Here is a 19,130-nt window from a genome sequence, read left to right as displayed (position 1 = left end):
GTCCCAATTAACCCAAGGGAAACATTTCTTGCTTCGTTCTATAATAATGTGGTCAATTTATGTGGACGGAAAAGAAGCTTAGAGCAGTGTAATTATAGTGATGTAGTTTGTCCTTCTGAATGTGTGTGTGTGGTTTTCTCAGAGCTTGTAGGAGGGAAAATCCTTGGAAATCCCCCTATATACTTGAGTTACATAATAAACATTTTCTATTTTTAAATTTAAGTTCATGCATTTTGTTTTATAATAATTGTATGTGTAATATTCAGATCCATGCTCTCATGTGTGTCTTTTTAAACTTTTGCCACATTTTTATTTAGATTTACTGAAACAAAGCTATTACACAAGTGTATAGTGGCTAGTCACACTTTTAATCCAGACAATATCTATCAAGGTAGGTTTATTTTTTATATGTCAAGTTCTGTATAGACTAAAGATAATGAACATTTACACTCTTTGCCATTGCCCAGGGGAAAAAAGGCACACACCAGTAGAATGTTTTCAAACTGAATGGGGTAAGTTGTCACAATGGAACATGCCTTTATGATAAACATTTCAGCAAAATTTAAACAGTTAAAAATCAATTATGAAGAAAAGTGCTTGAATCATCAGAAATGTGACAAGTTGCCCGACCAGCAATTTATGAAAAATATCCTTGCCTGAATATGTAGCAGTTTTATTCTGTTCTCTTGTTCCCCAACAGCTAAAAATGTGATATTGTTGTTTTAGTTTGCAGGACAACATACACAAAAATTATTCTAAAATATGAATGAATCAAAATTTCTAACCTTTCCTGTGTGACAACTAGCCCCGGTCTCATGTTGATCAGTTCTGGACAGTGTTGGGTAAGTTGCTCTAAAAAAGTTAAATTAATTACTAGCTACTAATTACATTTTAACAATATAAATAGTTTACTGTACTAATTACTCTCTAAAAAATATTGGATTACTTATTAATTACTCTTTAAATCCCATATCAACCTTGACCAGTTGAACAATAGGCCTACACGGAGACACACGAAATTGCACTTTTGATTCTTTCAAATAAACAATATACAATTGCATAAATTATTCTTAAACTGACTAAAGGGAGAAGGTTACATTAAAAACATAAATTTTAACTTTAAATGTTGATGTTAAATCCAATATACAATAGTTCTATGCAGTATTTAGGCTACATCAGAATTGTAACTGTAATTAAATTACAAAAAGTAATCCCTTATTTTACTTTTTCAAGATCGAGTTTGTTTGCAAAATGCTGGATTTGCTTGTTTAATTATGGCACGATGTTAACACCATAATAGTAATTAAATTACACCCAACACAGTGGTTCTGGAAGTATTACATTAAAAACATGAACATATATTCTTGAATTCATTAGGTTACACACATAAACACACACCCTGCAATATTGATTATCGTTTAAAATAACTATATCCGTTGCTGTGCGCTGATTTGCAGTGTGTTTATGAGGGAAGCTCAATATGCAGCGTGACATCATCATCATCACCATCCCGCCGACAGCTGTGCTCGTCGTTCAATAGATGGAGCAGTCGAGCTCTATAAACGGGGAAATCCGTGTCGGTGAGAACTGAGAAGCACAGCAGCAGCTCGGGGACTCACCCAAGCCAATGGAGAGCCTCTGCCCGCGGTTTGCAAATCGTCAATGTAGAGACTGGCAGTCCATCAGTCCTGAGATAAACAGCTCGTGCCACACACAACACCTGCGCGCGCCACATTCTCCTCAAAGGATACAGAACAACTCCTCAGTTTCTTCCAGAGAGCGGGACACATATATTTTGCGAACAGCATGAAGAAAAGCCATATGGTCAAAAGGGTGAGAATTTCATGCAGATGTGTAAAGGCTAATAGTAGGCTAATGAATGCTCATAATTTAATAGTTTTATTGAATGTAATACAAAGCAAGTATTTGTATTCTGCTTTTTCTTTATTATGTGTAGGCTAAATTAATTTAACAATGACTCCTTTGTTATGAAGCGCCGAATGTGAGAGCGTAGATCTTCGTCACGCGTATTCTTCATTATGCTGTTGTCTCTCGTATTTTTTTTTACATCTTTTATTCTATTTAACAGACATTTTAATTGACCACACCCTTAATTGACCAACTGACAGTGAAACATTTTTTTGGATATAATTTGAAGGTGCATTAGTAGCCTGTAATTAACGTTAACTAGTAGCCTAGTTATTTTGTTAGGTTACTGTTATTTTGGTAACACTTTTCAATGAGGTTTCATTATTAACATTAGTTAACTACTTTAGTTAACATGAACTGAAAAGCTTCTACAGCATTGATTAATTTTAGTTAATGATGTCAACATTAAAATCAAATGTTGTATTTAACGTAAGTTAATGTACTGTGAATTAACATGAACATACAATAATCAACCTGGATTTTTTATCAACTAACATTAACAAAGATTAATAAATACTGTAACAAATGTATTGCTCATTGTTAGTTTGTGTTAATTAATGCATTAACTAGTAAGTAATCTAGCCTATCTCTTACAAATTAGTTTTAGGCTACTATCCTTCTTATTCCAGTAGTGACTCTTATTTTATTAGAGATTATGGATACAATTATGGACTCAATAGTTATTAGTAGCCTATTCCATCTTTACTTGTACTTATTTATTAGATAGCTACCTGTTTATATGACACTAGTGTACATGTTTCAATAGTTACAAAATAGTTTTAATTTTCAAATTATTTTATTGTTGTTCAAGTAAAATATGTTGATAACTTTCATTTGTTAAAAACATTAGTTAACATGAAATAATGAAAAATACTTCTACAGTATTTATTGATTTTAGGTTTTTAGGATTTTAGTGTCAGTCTCATCATTTACTACTGCATTGTTTAAGCTCAAAAGTTGTGTTAACATTAGTGCACTAACATTAATATATTTAGTAACTAACATGAACAAAGGTTAATAAATGCTGTAAAAACATATTTCCCATTGTCAGCTCATTTTAGTAAATGCATTAACTAATGCATTAATTGAGACCTTATTGTAAAGTGTTACTAAAATCTTTATATGCACTACGATCTAATAAATAGCTAACAAAACTTGTAACTAGTAAACTGTTTGAATACTTCAAATAGACACATCAATACCAAAAAAAAAAAAAAAAAGTCACTATTGGATAGCTTTCTAATAGTTATAATATAAGTACTAGTAACAGATATGGAATAAACGTAATGATGGCTTAGCATGTGACAGAGATCTGTTTGAACTTGAATACCATTATGTAAGACGGGCGACACACTAACCGGGTCACTGTTGACACACTCAGGGTCTTCAGGATGCCAACCAGCCCTCACCCCAACCAGACAAAGTAGGCTGGATCCGGAGGTTCAGCGGCAAAGGAATATTCAGGGAAATATGGCGAAACCGCTTTGTGATGCTTAAAGGAGATCATCTGTACATCTTTGAAAAAGAGGTGAGTCATAAAGACAATTAGAATACAGATTTCATAATGATTTCATGCTCAATTAAAGTCAGGGCATGTCAACTTCCCAAAGGTATATCATGTATGTAACCCATTCAGATTTTGACATTAACCACAGAGATTATATGATAGGAGTAATGAATGTTTGCCAAAAAACCTCCTGCCCTTGATATTAAGGACATTCTCTTGCAACATCAAACTAATCCTTTTGACAAGCTATAATTTTCTAAAGGGTATTATATAAACACTGAACATTGAAACCCAATTGTGTCCCCAAACGACAAGCAGCAGTGAACCTGGTTAGTGGCTACAATCAATATTTCCCTGTGTCATGGATTTTGTGTCAGGAGCACTACCAAGTTGCTTTCAAATATTCAGTTGAATTCAATTTCCGGTTCGATGTAGGAGCAACCAATCTTCACAATTGAATCATTTGCTCACTTGAAGCTTGTGTGGAGGCATGGTTGTCATTTTCATGGAAGTGTAGCAGCTTGTTTCTGTCATTGCCTGTAGGCTTTCATCACTTTCACAGAGCCGTCAGATAACAGCATATCATGGAAAACTGTGCGGAGTGCCCTGGTTTTTCTCATTAAAGCAACGTAAATGGTTTTAAGAGTTGAGAAAGCAGTTGCATTCACACATCTGCTGTCTTTTGGATGAGCGACATTGTTATTTACATTAAAAGATTCAAAGCCCAGCTGCACATCTCCTGCTCCCCGGAGACGTTCAGGACTCTGAATCCAGTGTCACGCCATCATGAAAACAAACCCATGTGAACAAACCACACGTACCGCATCTAAACGAAGTATCGCAGCAATTTGCATCCATGTGTTTTGTGTCAGTGACACAAATAAGAACCAGATAAGCTTTTCAAGTTCACCATGAACAATGGGACTCCTGATTTTATTGAAATTATTTTCCGTTCTGTCTGTTTGCTAGTTTGTTTGTTGGTAAGTAATCCAATACTGACTAGATGTCTATCTTTTACAAATTATTATTATTAGGCTACTATGCTTCTTTTTTTTTTATTAAGTCTTTGCTTCAAAAAGACATTGATTTACATGTAGAGACCAAGTACACGCACAAAATGCAGGTGGTGTTGCAGTGAAGTAGAATGAGTGTGGATGTTTCCTATTCATGTGGTGAATTATTCAAACATGAACTTTACAAGGACAGACCACCAAAACTGAGCCTGTTGACACCGATGCAGATGGCACCTCGAAGATTTACAAAAAAAAAATAGAAACTTCAATTTTAAAAGTATTAAAGGAACATAAAAACAAACATTCAAATAATATGTTTTTATGTAGTTTAATATATTACTAATTCATTTTATAAATTATTACTTTTATTTTAAAGAGGAGCATTTTCAACTCTCTTCAGTGTAATGTCGCTGTTTGAACATGAAAAAGCTCTGCAAAGTTACAAAGCACAAAGTCACTCCAAAGGAGTTATGGTGTGTTCAAGTCCTCCAGGGAAATTCGTATTTAAGTCGTATTTACAATGTCAGGTGCATTCAAGTCACTTTGGTCGGATATAAAGAAAATCCCAGCTTCCCACTCATATTTACGATTTTGTGGTGGTGTTCATGTGCGTTCAACTCATAAATATGATATTTTTGACATGACTTGAATGTACCATTATTCTCTTTGTCAGGGACAATCTTTCTGAACTCCCTGAAACGCCTCCATTGTAGTCTTGAGTTTTCTTCCGGGAACTAACACGTCACAATATTCCTCATTTAAATAATCCCCGCCCAAGACATACGCAGAATAAAGGGGCGGGGCCTGGTTGAGTTAGCTTGTAGTGTGTTGAAACTGGCGGTTATGGTAAGGGGCGGGGCATTTTCTAAACATTCACAAAGCGGTTGACCAATAACAACACACTGATCCAGCCGACCAATCAAAGCACAGTGTGCTTTTCAGAAGGAGGGGCTTCAATAGAGGCAGGAACTAAACAGAGTGTTACTGACAGACTGGGAAGAGAGGAGCTGCAACAATGGAGAATATGGGGAAAATAAGGTGTTTTGAACATTGAAGCATGAAGACCTATTCAAGTAGAGCCCATAAACAAAATCAAGACTTTGTCAAAAGGCATAAAAGTCAAGTCAAGTCAAGTCATCTTCATTTATATAGCGCTTTTAACAATGTAGATTGTCTCAAAGCAGCTTTACAGAGATAAGCGTATAATTTAAGGTAACAGAGATTGTTTCGGCTTTACAGCAGAGTTAAGTTATTTCCATCTAAAGTTAGTTTTAATTGATTTGGTTCCGTCGCAATGATCATTTGTTATTAAATTAGGGGCCGCTAAGACGACACCATTCTCTCTACACAGACTTTAAACGCGAACCTGTGAGAAACGCTGATGGCGTTCACATGCGCATTTAGAATGGGTTCTATAGTTATGTGCGTTAGAATATACGCAGGTTTGGAATTCCCTACAAGCCAAGCCTAAACAAAATACTTGTCTTTCCTTATAAATTTTGATAAGGAATTTTATTTTATTTGTTGCTTTGGGGTAGGACCGCGAGACGAATTTTCCCGACAACGCCTTATCTGTAGAGTGGTAGTGGGATCCTCCATAGGGAGAGACTAGTTGGCACTTCAGCACTGCGTTGTCATCGGTCCAGGTGAAGGTCCTTCGTCAGATCTGGATACGGCCTGGATCCGGCAGGCTGCAGGAAAAACCTTGGGATAAACACAGACACTAAAATTAGCGTAGATGCCATTCTTCTCGTGATGTAACGAGTACATCAGGATTTTTGGGAAGTGTTCCCGGTTCCGGCTGACCTAATCTATGCAGCATAACATTAAATTATAGAAGTCTATAATGTATTATGTGAAAGCTAGGTCAAAGAGATGTGTCTTTAATCTGGCTTTGAACTGACAGAGTGTGTCTGCTTCCCGGACAATGGTAGGAAGACTGTTCCAGAGTTTTGGTGCTAAATAGGAAAAGGATCTACCGCCAGCAGTCGATTTTGATATTCTAGGTATAATCAACTGGCCGGAATTTTGAGATCGTAATAGACGTGACGGACTATAATGCGTTAAGAGCTCGCTCAAGTACTGCGGAGCTAAACCATTCAGTGCTTTGTAAGTAATCAGCAATATTTTAAAATTTATGCGATGTTTAATAGGGAGCCAGTGCAGTTTTGACAGAACCGGGCTAATATGGTCATACTTCCTGGTTCTGGTAAGAACTCGAGCTGCTGCGTTTTGGACCAGCTGTAGTTTGTTTATTAAGCGTGCAGGGCAACCACCCAGTAGAGCATTACAATAATCTAGCCTTGAGGTCATGAACGCATGAACTAATTGTTCCGCATTTGTCAATGAGAGCATATGACGTAATTTAGATATATTTTTAAGATGGAAAAATGCAGTTTTACAGATACTAGACACGTGACTTTCAAATGAAAGATTGGTATCAAAGAGCACACCCAGGTTCCTAACCGACGACGAAGACTTAACAGAGCAGCCATCAAGTGTTAGACAGTATTGTAGATTATTACGTGAGGAAGTTTTTTGTCCAATAATTAGAAACTCTGTTTTTTCAGAATTTAGAAGTAGGAAATTACAAGTCATCCAATTTTTTATATCCGCTATGCATTCCGTTAATTTTGTGAATTGATAAGTTTCGTTAGGTTTTGAAGAAATATAGAGCTGAGTATCGTCAGCATAACAGTGAAAGCTAATGCCATGTTTCCTAATGATATCTCCTAAGGGTAGCATGTACAGAGTGAACAGCAGCGGTCCTAGTACTGAGCCTTGTGGTACGCCATACTTAACCTGTGATCGATGAGACATCTCATCATTTACTGCTACAAACTGATAACGGTCAGATAAGTATGATCTAAACCATGCTAGTGCATTTCCTGTAATGCCAACATAATGTTCTAATCTATTTAAAAGAACGTTGTGGTCGATGGTGTCAAATGCAGCGCTAAGATCGAGTAACACTAATAGAGAGATACAACCACGATCGGATGATAAGAGCAAATCATTTGTGACTCTAACGAGAGCTGTTTCGGTACTATGGTACGGTCTAAATCCGGACTGGAAATCCTCGCAGATATCATTTCTTTCTTTCAAGGTCCTTGTTAATAAAAGGTGTTAATTTTTGTTAATTTTTGTTAACCTTGTTAATAAAAGGTCCTTGTTAATATACAGTGAAGTCTATGCTCATTGTAATTGAATCTTCAATCTTTCATTCTCCAGTGTCAACACTGCTTGAATTCCCAAAATATTTTATAGTTAGGCATACATGACATCATATTTTCACAAGATTCCCCAGGTGTTAAGAAATTCATGTAGTCAAATACAGCCGCAAGTCAGATTAGCATTCTGTATGCTCATCTTCTAGCCCTGTGCATCGTCCCACCAGTCAGGCAAGCAAGGTTATTTTTATAGTATCAGAATACAATGTCAGCAGGTTGCATCAGTCTGAGTGTGTGCTACAGGTCTGTCCTCTGGTGATCGCTGCATGCCTTCAGGCTCTGTGTATTGTTTGTCTTAGGACTGATAGCGTTATGCACCGCTGCACTTGACTTTGCTTCAGTGCTCAAGGTAGCCCTATTCTTGCCAGAATGATGTCACTTGACATAACTACTCAATTGATCCCACTCATGTAGCATAGTGAGACACTTCACGCAACTCCACTCGTAAAGGCTATGATCCTTTCTGATTCCCATGTGAATTATTTGAAGTTTATACATGTAGAGATTTGAGCATCTATAACTGGGTTCAAAGTGCTTCTTTTCAAGCTCCCTCTATACATCTGGTGTAAATAATTGATGCTCTACTCTAGGATTCACTGTATCCAGGCTGATCATTCTTGGTTGAGAGTTTATTCATCATGTGTGCAGATGGATCATATCAAACATGTACTGAGGATTTACTCATAAACAGTGTGGATTCACAGATTCACAGTGTCTGATAATCATGCGTCAGTCCAATCATCTGTGTGAGTTATGATATTTAACTTTGCATAACATCCATTTGGCAGGACAAAAGGGCTGTGAGGTTTACTTTAGTTTATTTCAATTATGTCTATTTTAGGAAAATTGGTTGACCTCTAAATAATGCAGTCAACCAGATTACAGAACACACTGAACACGTGATTCAAGGGGATTCTGCAAATCTATTTCATTCCAGCTTGTTCGTAGAGGTAAAACTAGGCATGTAATAGCAGTATTCACTTCATGTACACAGTCCTTACATCTTGAGACTGATTTTAATGTTGAATGGCTCCAAGCAAAGTGAAGCAGAGCCAGCTTTATAAACTTAACTACCAATTCACAATGCCTTGAACACCAGCTCTGTTCTGAAATGTAATATTCATAGGAGCACTCTTTACGAAGGCTGCGTTTTATTCCTTACATCTTGTTGTGGATGATGGAGTTACCTTCGTGAGAGTGAAGATGGTGGGTTATTTTGGGAGGTGGTTAATCCAGAGATCAGGATGGCCCCCTGCCGGGAACGTGCTGTGCCAACCGTGGGAGTGAAATATTGATGTGGTGAAGAGAGGCCGGGCTTTTTTCCTCCAGGGGTCTTTTGCCCCATATTAGCATCACTAGTACGCTCTTTCTCAGAGTGTGCGCTCACTCACATTTAAATGTGTGACCCCAGGAGGCCATCTGGAGGCATACGGTTACACAGATTACCTTTAGCCATATGTGGCATAGAGGGGGGTTTTCTAAATGCTGCTCTTTATCGTAAAACTGGCTGTTTTGTGAACTCTCACAGATAAACGTGACCTATCTCAAAGCGGAATAGGGTCATAGATTTTGGTTTGCTTGTGCTTGCTGTATAGTCTGTGATCACGGATCACTTTGATCGTTGTACTTTAATCTCAAGCTCACTGACATCAGATTCCTTTGTTGCGTATTTCCGTTGCTATGGTGAATACATGGTAACCATGCAGAACTCTGACCCAAAATGTCTACGTTTATCTTTTTTGGTATGTGAGACATTACATGCATGCTAATATCTCTAGCGTTGAGTTTTTGTGTTCGTCTCAGCAGAAACCCTTGTGACCCTCTGGGATTTAATGTCCCACTGTGGGGTTTTTCCCCCCTCAGGTTCAGTGAAATTTACCTCTTTTCCACCACAGTCAGCCGTAATGATGATTGACCTGTCTTAAAATGAGGCGTTTACTTTCCACAGATGGGTCACCGGCTGAATGATCAGGGGAGGGGCTGTACTAACTAAAAAAAACGTTTGGAACATCTGTCTTGATTTCTGATGGAAAAGAACACAGTTCGTTTCCTTTTATGCTATTTGGTATTAATTGAGAATATGTTCTGAACCAGGCTTGGCTATATGTGTGAAGTTTGCGCTGTTCATTGTGAAATGTGAAGCATTACCAAAAAAAGAATCATAATTCACATTGTGAGATATAGGGCCCTATCTTACACCCAGCGCAATTGACTTTGTACACCGACGCATGTATCATTCCTATGTATCATTCACCCGCGCACAGCAGACTTTTCCCTCCACAGACGCATGTCGGTAAATTAGGAAATTAACTTCCGGCGCAAACGTTCCCTAATGGTATTTTGCAGGTTTAGAAAACAATTCCACCACAGACCAGGAAAAACCTAGTCTAAAAGTCAGTGGCTACATTATTACAAGTAAAAATATTAACACACGAAATCATTGTTGTGTCCATGAAGATGTGAAAAAATAGGCATAAATCTAGCTTACAAATTTACCCAAATTATCATACGCCTGTTTAACCGAAGCTAATTTGGGTGGGTTTCTCCATCCCCAATGTAACTTCTCTGTGTTTTACGTCCCTGATGAGAACGTCGGTCTCCTCAACTGCGAACCGCTCCTGGCAAATCCGCCGTTGTAATAGCAATCCGCCATGGAACAAGCGCGCCTGCTCTTAAAGGGAATGTGAGATGAAGCTCTGATTGGTTTATTTCACGTTACAAAACCCCCACCCATGAATAATGAAGGTACTTCAGACCAACCCATTTTAGATTTGCGTCGGGCGCAAGAGTCATTTATCCCGCCGGTATAATAGCAACAGCGCCCAAGACCCGCCCACAAAGTTACTTGCGTTTCGCGTTTGCAATGGCAATTTTGAGGTACGGTATAACACTGTGAGATATCCACTAGCTAGCGCTCAGTATAAAGTCACATTATAAAATGTCAAACCACAATTATATGACATAAATGAGCAGTTATAAGCAGCAGTTGTCAGATATAGGCCTAGTTGCATATATACTTACAAATAAATGAGCAATATGAGGAATAAAAGACACAAGCACCATTTTTTACTTTGAGGTGTAAACTGACTTCCATAGAGTATACGTTACTCTTAATACTTTGTGTTGTTCATATATCCTTAAATAAGTGTACAGATGTTTTTGTAACTATTTGTAAATTAAATGTTGGTGATTTTGTTTAGTGTTCTGTCAGATTCCATGGACTGATGTCGCAGCAGTGCTCTGTTGAACATTAATTATTGCTGTCCTTCGAGCTAAAATCAATGTGTCCCATCATGAATCACTGTTGTCGGCACAGTTGGCCTGGGAAAGCGCTGCTGATATTTTCAATTAATGGTAGCAGTTGTTACTAGCTTCAGGCCTGTGTGCTGATGCTGCTGCTCTTGTGTTCAGATGAAGAATAATGGGAAGACTCATGAAGTGTTTGACCTGGCACAGTATGAGCGCTCGGAGGAACTGCGAAAAGCCAAGAGCCACAGCAAGAAGAACCACAGTAAATTTACCCTGCTCCGCCGCCAACACCCTGGGAACAAGGTAATAACTAAACATTATGACATTATGGATAAAAAAAGGGTTCAATTCATATTGACTACAAGGTGGATGATTTTAATCAGTTTTTTAGGGTGTGTTCACACTTGGCAGGTTTGGTTTGATTAAAACAAACTCTGGTGCGATTGCTCTGTTAGTGCGGTTCATTTGAGTAAGTGTGAACGCTGGTGCACCAAACAAGCGGACCGAGAACCACATTTTCAGGGTCTCAGTCTGCTTCCAAACTGTTCAACTGAAATATGAATGCAACACAGACCAGAGTCAAGGGAGTCAAGAGTCAAAAGGCATTTATTTGTCATTTGCACAATTAACTCTGGGGAATAGAGGGCATTGAAATGCTTGTGACGAGGCTCAGACATACAGTGACATTAACAGGACCATACATAAATAATCAAATTGGTAACCAGACCAAAGACATCTAAATAAACCAAAAACAGGATGTAATTTCACAAGATGCAACCCTAAAAAGGACAGAATGCGCAAACATACCTGGTTGAATGAAGCTTTGCAAACATTTAGATTTGGCAATACGAAATTGATTCCTTGATAAAAAAAAAAGATCAAAGGACATTTAGGTTTTTTGGTCAAGGACCCTGAAAATGCATGTTTGAAAATTCAAAATACCATAATTATTCATTTTAATAATTGTAATTGTTGATATTTTAATAAGTGTTTTTTTTTTATTAGAGCCCCAATCTTGTATTTCTGGCTGTGAGTCCAGAGGAGAAGGAATCTTGGATCAATGTTTTAAATACAGCTATTATCAGAGCTAAGAATCGTGTGCTGGATGAGGTGAGCACAGACATTTCATATACTCTTTATTTATTCCTTGTTTTTTAATCATCTTTTAGCTTTCCACTCCAACACTCTTTCATTGCATTAGTCAGTCTCTTTCTGTATATATTTCTCTTTCATATTCTAGTGCTAACCCTCTTCTATTTCACTTTTAGATCTTTCTATCTTCTTGTCATTGTTTTTGCACTTTTAGGATACTGGAAATTCTTTGTGCAAAAGCACTCTGAAACGTTTTTGGTTGATATACCTATGGAAAACATTTCGGCTAAGAACTGTTAAGCCAGTCAACATCATGCTTTATAACTATGGCCACAATCATTTAAAAGGGGGTTTAAAGTGGACCTATTATGCTTGTTTAAATTTGTACCTTTCTTTAGTGTGTAATGTTGCTGTTTGAGCATGAAAAAGCTCTGCAAAGTTAGCAAGCACAAAGTCACTCCAAAGGGAGTTATTCTCTATATCAGTTTCACTGTTTCTGAACTCCCTGAAATGCCTCCATTGTAGTCTTGAGTTTTCTTCCAGGAACAAACATAATATTCATCATTTAAATAATTCCTGCCCAAGGCATACGCAGAATAAAGGGACGAGGCCTGGTTGAGTTAGTAGTGTGTTGAAACTGGCGGTTATGGTAAGGAGCGGGACATGTCCTAAACAAACTGGAAGCTGTTGACCAATCACAATACAATTATCCAGCCAACCAATCAGAGCTCATTGTGCTTTTCAGAAGGAGGGGCTTCATAGAGACAGGAACTAAACAGAAGGTGTTTCTCAATGTCAAGGATACTTCCTTGGCAGGACTGGTCCTTCCAAGTCACTTCCTTCAGAGGCGAGGCGAGGCTCCTCTTTAGCATTCGGAGAACACGTAAATGGAACAGGCTAGCAAGTGCACGTCAGTGCCTCATTACGTCAGTGAAAATGAAAAACAGAGCGTTGCTATGGACGCAGTTCTGTTCACTCAGGCAATATAATCGTTTTTAAATGAATAAACTCCTTTTTAATCATATTGATTATTTGACTGTCAAGTGTGTTTAAACAGTGCGGGTCAATTTGATCCATAACATAATGGATGTAATTATTTTTTAAAACAAATGTTTGGTAACGTAAATATATTACATTTGAAAGCATATTGACCCGTTAGCTCCGACTCCGTTAACGTCAACAACATTTGAATTTTTTGAACAAGATAGCAAAGCTGCGCGCATAGGATTGTGGGTGATTTGAGAGCGCGAAGAGCGCGAAGGCTACACATATGCATCCTTTCCTGTATATGGGATATTTTTCGAACGAAGGACTCAGTCCTTGGTGGAAATTCCGAGGATCCTCGACATTGGAACAGTCCTTAGACGGATGTCGATGACGTAGCATCCTCGAAATTCTGGCTTCCTGCTATTCTAGTAGAGCCCCCCCCCCCCCCCCCCCCCAAAAAAAAAAAAATCAAGACTTTGTAAAAGTACACAATAGGTCCTCTTTAAGATTAAAAAAAAATGAACATTAAAACCCTTTTTAAAATAATTGCATATGGGTTGCAAAAGATTTCACACAGTCTTGTTTCCACTTGTAAAATCGCTGCATTTCATATACCAGAAACCCACTTGTGTGAATTTCACATCATCTGTATTAGGCACCTTCTATTTATAAATCTGCAAATTCATTTTCACACTCACAACTACTGGATTAAACTGAGATGAACGCAAGACTAATTAACGCTTCATGTCATACAGGCCTTTTGTGTTGTGTAAATTAGAACCTATATAAGGTTGCTGAAAATGACTGTGTTAATATGGTAAAAATGAACTCAGCTCCAGTTTTGATTCATTTCCCTTCGCAGGTGACGATTGAGGAGGAGAGTCTTCTGGCTCATCCTACACGTGATCGGGCCAAGATCCCACTTGGGCGGCGCTTGCCGACGCGGGGTCATCTCATGGCTGTGGTGGGTGGCATTCTTGCTTTGACTTTGATTCCAAAGACTGTTGTTGTTTGTCTGCTCATACGGACTTCATGGCACTCGGTGGTTGTTTGGTGCAATAATGATGAAACTTATATGCAGCTATTTATAATCTGACTGCATAACAGAGTGGTAGTGCAGTCCAGAAAACTTTGCGGTTTAAAAGGTGCATCAGTATTTTTTTCTTTAATTAAAAAGTAAAAAGTTTTACACATAAATAGTAGATTAAGATGAGGGTTAGATGTCCCCCTGGAGTAAAATGTTCACCCCACCTCTTATTTTTCCCTTTCTAAATCTCGTTTCAGCATGATTATTGAATTGTTATGCTTTTAGTAATTTTCACTTTTTATTTGAGATTCAACAATTGTGAGAATTATTTATTCTTAACAGTTTTTAGGTTATCATTAGGTTATCATTTCATTTTTGAGTTAGAGATTAGTAGAGATTAGTAGATTTATCTGTTATTTGCAACGCAAAAGTTTGGGGTCAGTAAGATTCTTTTAAGAAGAGATTCCCCCCCAGCAAGAATGCATTAAACTGATCAAAACTTACGGTAAAAACTTTTAAATTGTCACAAAGAATTCTATTACATATAAATGCTGTTTCTTTCTATTCATCAAATTTTAAGCAGCACAACTGTTTTTAACATTGATAATAATTAAAAAATGCTTCTTGAGCAGCAAATCAGCATATTAGATTGATTTCTGAAGGATCATGAGGCACTGAAGTAATGATGCGGAAAATTCAGCTTTGCATCACTGGAATAAATTACATTAAAAGGTATCAAAATAGAAAAACATTCACAGTATTTTTGATCAAATAAATGCAGCCTTTATGAGCATAAGAGATTTCTTTCAGTCATTAAAAGTCAGACCAATCTAAAACTTTACAAATGTAGTGTATATTTAGTTAAATTTGGTTAAATATTTTCAAATCTTTTTAAATAAATAATTAAAATGATAGATGTATTTTACATATTGAGATCACATGACCACCTCAAGTCAAGTCATCTTCATTTATATAGCGCTTTTAACAATGTAGATTGTTTCAAAGCAGCTTTACAGAGATAAACGTATAATTCAAGGTAACAGAGATTGTTTTGGCTTCATAGCGGTTCTTTAATAAAGTTATTTTCCAGCTAAAGTTAGTTTTGATTGATTTGCTTCAGTCGCAACGATCATTTGTTATTAAATTAGGGGCCGCTAAGACGACACCATTCTCTCTACACAGACTTTAAACGCGAACCTGTGAGAAACGCTGATGGCGTTCACATGCGCATTAAGAATTGGTTCTATAGTTATGTGCGTTTGAATATATGTGCGCAGGTTTGTAATTCCCTACAAACCAAGCCTAAACAAAGTACTGGTCTTTCCTTATAAATTTTGATACAGAATTTTATTTTGTTTTGTCACTCCGGGGTAGGTACGCGAAACGAATTTTCCCAACAACGCTTTATCTGTAGAGTGGTAAAGGGATCCTCCATAGGGAGAGACTAGTTGGCACTTCAGCAGACTTGACTTGACTTGACTTGACATGACCACCTGAAAACTGCTCACTTAACATTGGTGCATTTCTTTGAGGGTATTGGTAACCGAAAACTAATTCATGATGCTGCATTTATGCTGCTAGGTGTCAAGATACTGGCATATCCACCAGAAAAACATAAAGTGGTATTTAATGTTGTCTTGTTGTAGGCCTCTGCCTCCTCTGATGGGATGCTGATGCTGGACTTGGTGAATGAAGAAGATGCTGGTATGCTTGATGACGATCAGGATGAGTGGTCGAAGGACCATCAGGTCAGCCCGGATAAACTGGCTCCTGGCCGTCGACGCGCTGGTACCGATGCGTCCAGGCCGCCGTCCTCCTCTACAGAGGCCAAGGTGAAAACCAGCAGCTTGCCACGCAAGGCCGAGTTCTCCTTGAACAATGAAAACCAGTCTCACACACCTCAGAGTGAGAAGTTATCTCAGGGCCGTAACCGATGTGCTTCCATGGATGACGCTCTGTCCCGAGGAGAGCGAAAACCAAATAGGAAGAATGGATCCCAGGCGACGCAGGCCCAGAGTCCCACGGGACACCTGCAGGATCTGATCAACCAGCGGCTGGAGAGGACTCAAGAGCTGCTCGCTGAGATTCAGGAACAGGAACCCCATCGGGACAGAATGGGATCTTACCCCTACCTGAGAGGCATTGACTCCCCTCGTATCCGGCATCTCAAGGGCTCTGACTCGCCACACTCCAAGGGCTCAAGCTCACATAGTTCACCTCACAGCAAAGGCACAAACTCCCCCTCAGTGAGGGTGAAAGATTCGCCCGGTTCCAAAGGGAAAGAATCGCCACATGTGAAATCAAAAGACTCGCCCCGTTTCAAGACCAAATCCCCTCATTCTAAAAACGCACTTCGCTCGAAGAGCTGCGATTTACCTGATTCAAAAGAGTCAAGTTCACCCCAAATGAAATGCATCGATCTGACCCACATCAAAGGTTCAGACTCGCCTCTGTCCACTGGGTCAAATTCCCCCCATATGAAGTCAACAGACCCTGCTCTTTTCCGAATCTCTTACTCGCCCCATTTCAAAAGCATTAGGGGTACTGATTCTCCTCTCAATGAGGCTTTGGACTGGGATAGCAGGAGGGCGGCAGCTGAACGACTCTTACAAGAGGCCATTTCTTCCTGGCGGGAAGCTAGAGAGGTTTTGGCTGAGGTAAAGGAGCTGCAAGCCAGACAGCAGCGGGCAGAGCACAGTAAAACTAGAACACCTACAACACCCTCACAGAACCGCAAAAAGAAAAGCCCCTGACCAAATCTTTAGTCAGTCAAAATGCTTTATGTGAGCCTTTTCAATGAATGCAAGGAAGGAGAACAATAGGTGGAACTTTCAGTGTTCTGTTTTATCTCACGGTCTATTGTTTATATATTAACTGTTGTTCCTCTTACACCTCAACCCTTTGTCTTTGCACTTTGAGCTTCTGTATTTTTACTTGTGACTCCACTTTCAAGGCTGTAGTACTTCTGTTGGCATTGATAATGTGTAGTACTCATGATTAAAGTGGTTTACGATTCACTCACTTTTTGCAAAAACAGCTCAGGTAAAAAAAAAAACTGTTTTGAGGTGAACATGATGGGAATGTTGCGCTTTGTGTAGAAAAGAGTTAAAAGTTAGCAGTGGTCATTTTTTTTGGCAAGTCTTTCCTACTCCCCAATGTCAAGTGGGTCAATTCTAATTTGCATTTCAAAAGATATTTGTAGAATACCCTACACTGGTCTTTTTTTTCTAATTGCCAAAAGAGCCAGCTCATAAAGGCCCGTTAACACCAAGGACGATAACTTCAAAGATAACGATAAAGACATAGTTCTACGCCACAGCTGTAACGATAAAGGCGCACAGATAAAGAATCACGATTTTTCAAGCGGATGAACAATAAAAACATCGACAGCCAATCAGAATCCATCCTGCTGTAACGAGCTCGAGCATTTAAAGTGACAGACAAGCGCACGCTTTGAATAAACAAACAATTATATCGTCCGTTCGCTTTGTAGATATATTTATAGTTATCATTCTTGGTGTGAACGGCTAATTTGTTTGTGAATCAGTCCAGTCGCGTTACATATTCACTATCGCGTGCAGTCCGTGAGGAGAACTCAATAGAAATGTTTCCCGCCACTATTTAACGGTTTTCTACTTTACAAGTCACAACTCAGGTAAAATACTATATATTTTTAAATTTTAGTCTTGCAAATCATTGAACTGCATTTTTTTTTGTAATGAACACAAAGAATTGGAGTGATACAAAACATCAGTACTGTTTGAACACATTAAATGTTTCCTATATGTTTTGATTAAACAATGATACAGAATTATTCAAAAGGCAGCACAAAAAACACTATTTCTCTCACACAAATATATCCACATGCCTCAGAAACAGACCCTGTTCAGAAAATCTAGCAGTTACTGCTCTTACACTTGAATTGCATCACTCTGAGATTAATTTTTCATAAAGCTGGTTGACCCCCTCATTTTAGAGGCCTGGTGTTGTTTTGAATAATTACTGTACTGAATTTAATGAAAGACTACCTATGAATGGGATACATTGTGATTTGAAGAAGCTAGGCTACTTATTAAAATCTTTTGGCTTTCTGGAAGAATAGCAATTATGTGGTCATAATTACAGGCCTGATCATCAGTTACTGATATGAGCTCAAATCAGGTGGGTGGGTGAAGTCAACAAGTGCCCCTGTACTCAGTCAGTGCACTGTTTTGTGCCCTACAACAATTGCATACAGTTTATTATTGAAGCAGAAATTGCTCTACATGATTATAGTTTTTTATTAGGAAACACCAAGTACCCATTAGATTATGACTGTTCTAAAAGCCCAGAGTTTTAGCCATATTAGATGACAAAATGAGCGTAAATCATAGACCACTAAATTAATTATGACTGCAATCTAGGCCACAGCTATCCAAAGCAGGCTTGAGTTCAGCATGCCAGGCTTAACATGTAAAGCTTATTCACATTGCTAAACGTACGGCTAATTAAATTTGGTTTAAGGCCAAGTGAGGTCTAGCAGAAATGGTAGCGTACAGCTTTTAACCTCATTTGCTCTACCACCCGCCCATATCACATATTCTTTGACATTAAAGACTTTTACTGCTCCAGTATAAGATTAATATAACAGTGGCAGATGCTTATTCTGATCATGTGACTAAACTAAAATTCAAACTGTTTTCTATTTTAATATATTTTAAAACAAATAATTTATTCCCGTGATGGCAAAGCTGAATTTTCAGCAGCCATTAGTGTCACATGATCCTTCAGAAATCCTTCTTAATAATTTGTTGATAATTATAATTAATAAGCATAATAATAATTATATTGTATGCAGCACATACTTTACAGTAGGGTGGCACATCTGTTCAGTGATGCATCTAATGCATTCAGATGCATCCAGTCTAAGTAACTGCCTGTATACACTCGGTTCATGCTATTATTATTAGTGTTATTATTCCTAGTGTACTCATGTGAAACATTACTGACACACTTTAGGGTATGATACAAAACTGAGTCATCCTCTTGGCCCAGTTCCAATCCATGATGAATCCAGTTCTTTGTGTGGAGCTTCAAAATCTTATCATCAAGATCTG

The 19,130-nt window shown here is 38.2% G+C and overlaps 1 protein-coding gene across 1 annotated transcript; it reads left to right on the top strand.

The window, feature by feature from the left end:
- The first annotated feature begins 1,589 nt into the window (after nucleotides 1-1,589).
- Nucleotides 1,590-18,003, top strand: plekho1a (pleckstrin homology domain containing, family O member 1a). Its single transcript, XM_081376486.1, has 6 exons — nucleotides 1,590-1,833; nucleotides 3,311-3,457; nucleotides 11,091-11,231; nucleotides 11,934-12,038; nucleotides 13,870-13,971; nucleotides 15,681-18,003. Exons 1-6 carry the CDS (start codon nucleotides 1,807-1,809, stop codon nucleotides 16,785-16,787), a joined length of 1,629 nt encoding a protein of 542 aa, XP_081232612.1. The 5' UTR covers nucleotides 1,590-1,806; the 3' UTR covers nucleotides 16,788-18,003.
- Nucleotides 18,004-19,130: the final 1,127 nt, after the last annotated feature.

The sequence above is a fragment of the Scardinius erythrophthalmus genome (genome assembly GCF_964197995.2).
Source record: "Scardinius erythrophthalmus genome assembly, chromosome: 10".
In the NCBI taxonomy this organism is placed as follows: domain Eukaryota; kingdom Metazoa; phylum Chordata; class Actinopteri; order Cypriniformes; family Leuciscidae; genus Scardinius; species Scardinius erythrophthalmus.
This window is presented reverse-complemented; position numbering and strand designations above follow the sequence as displayed.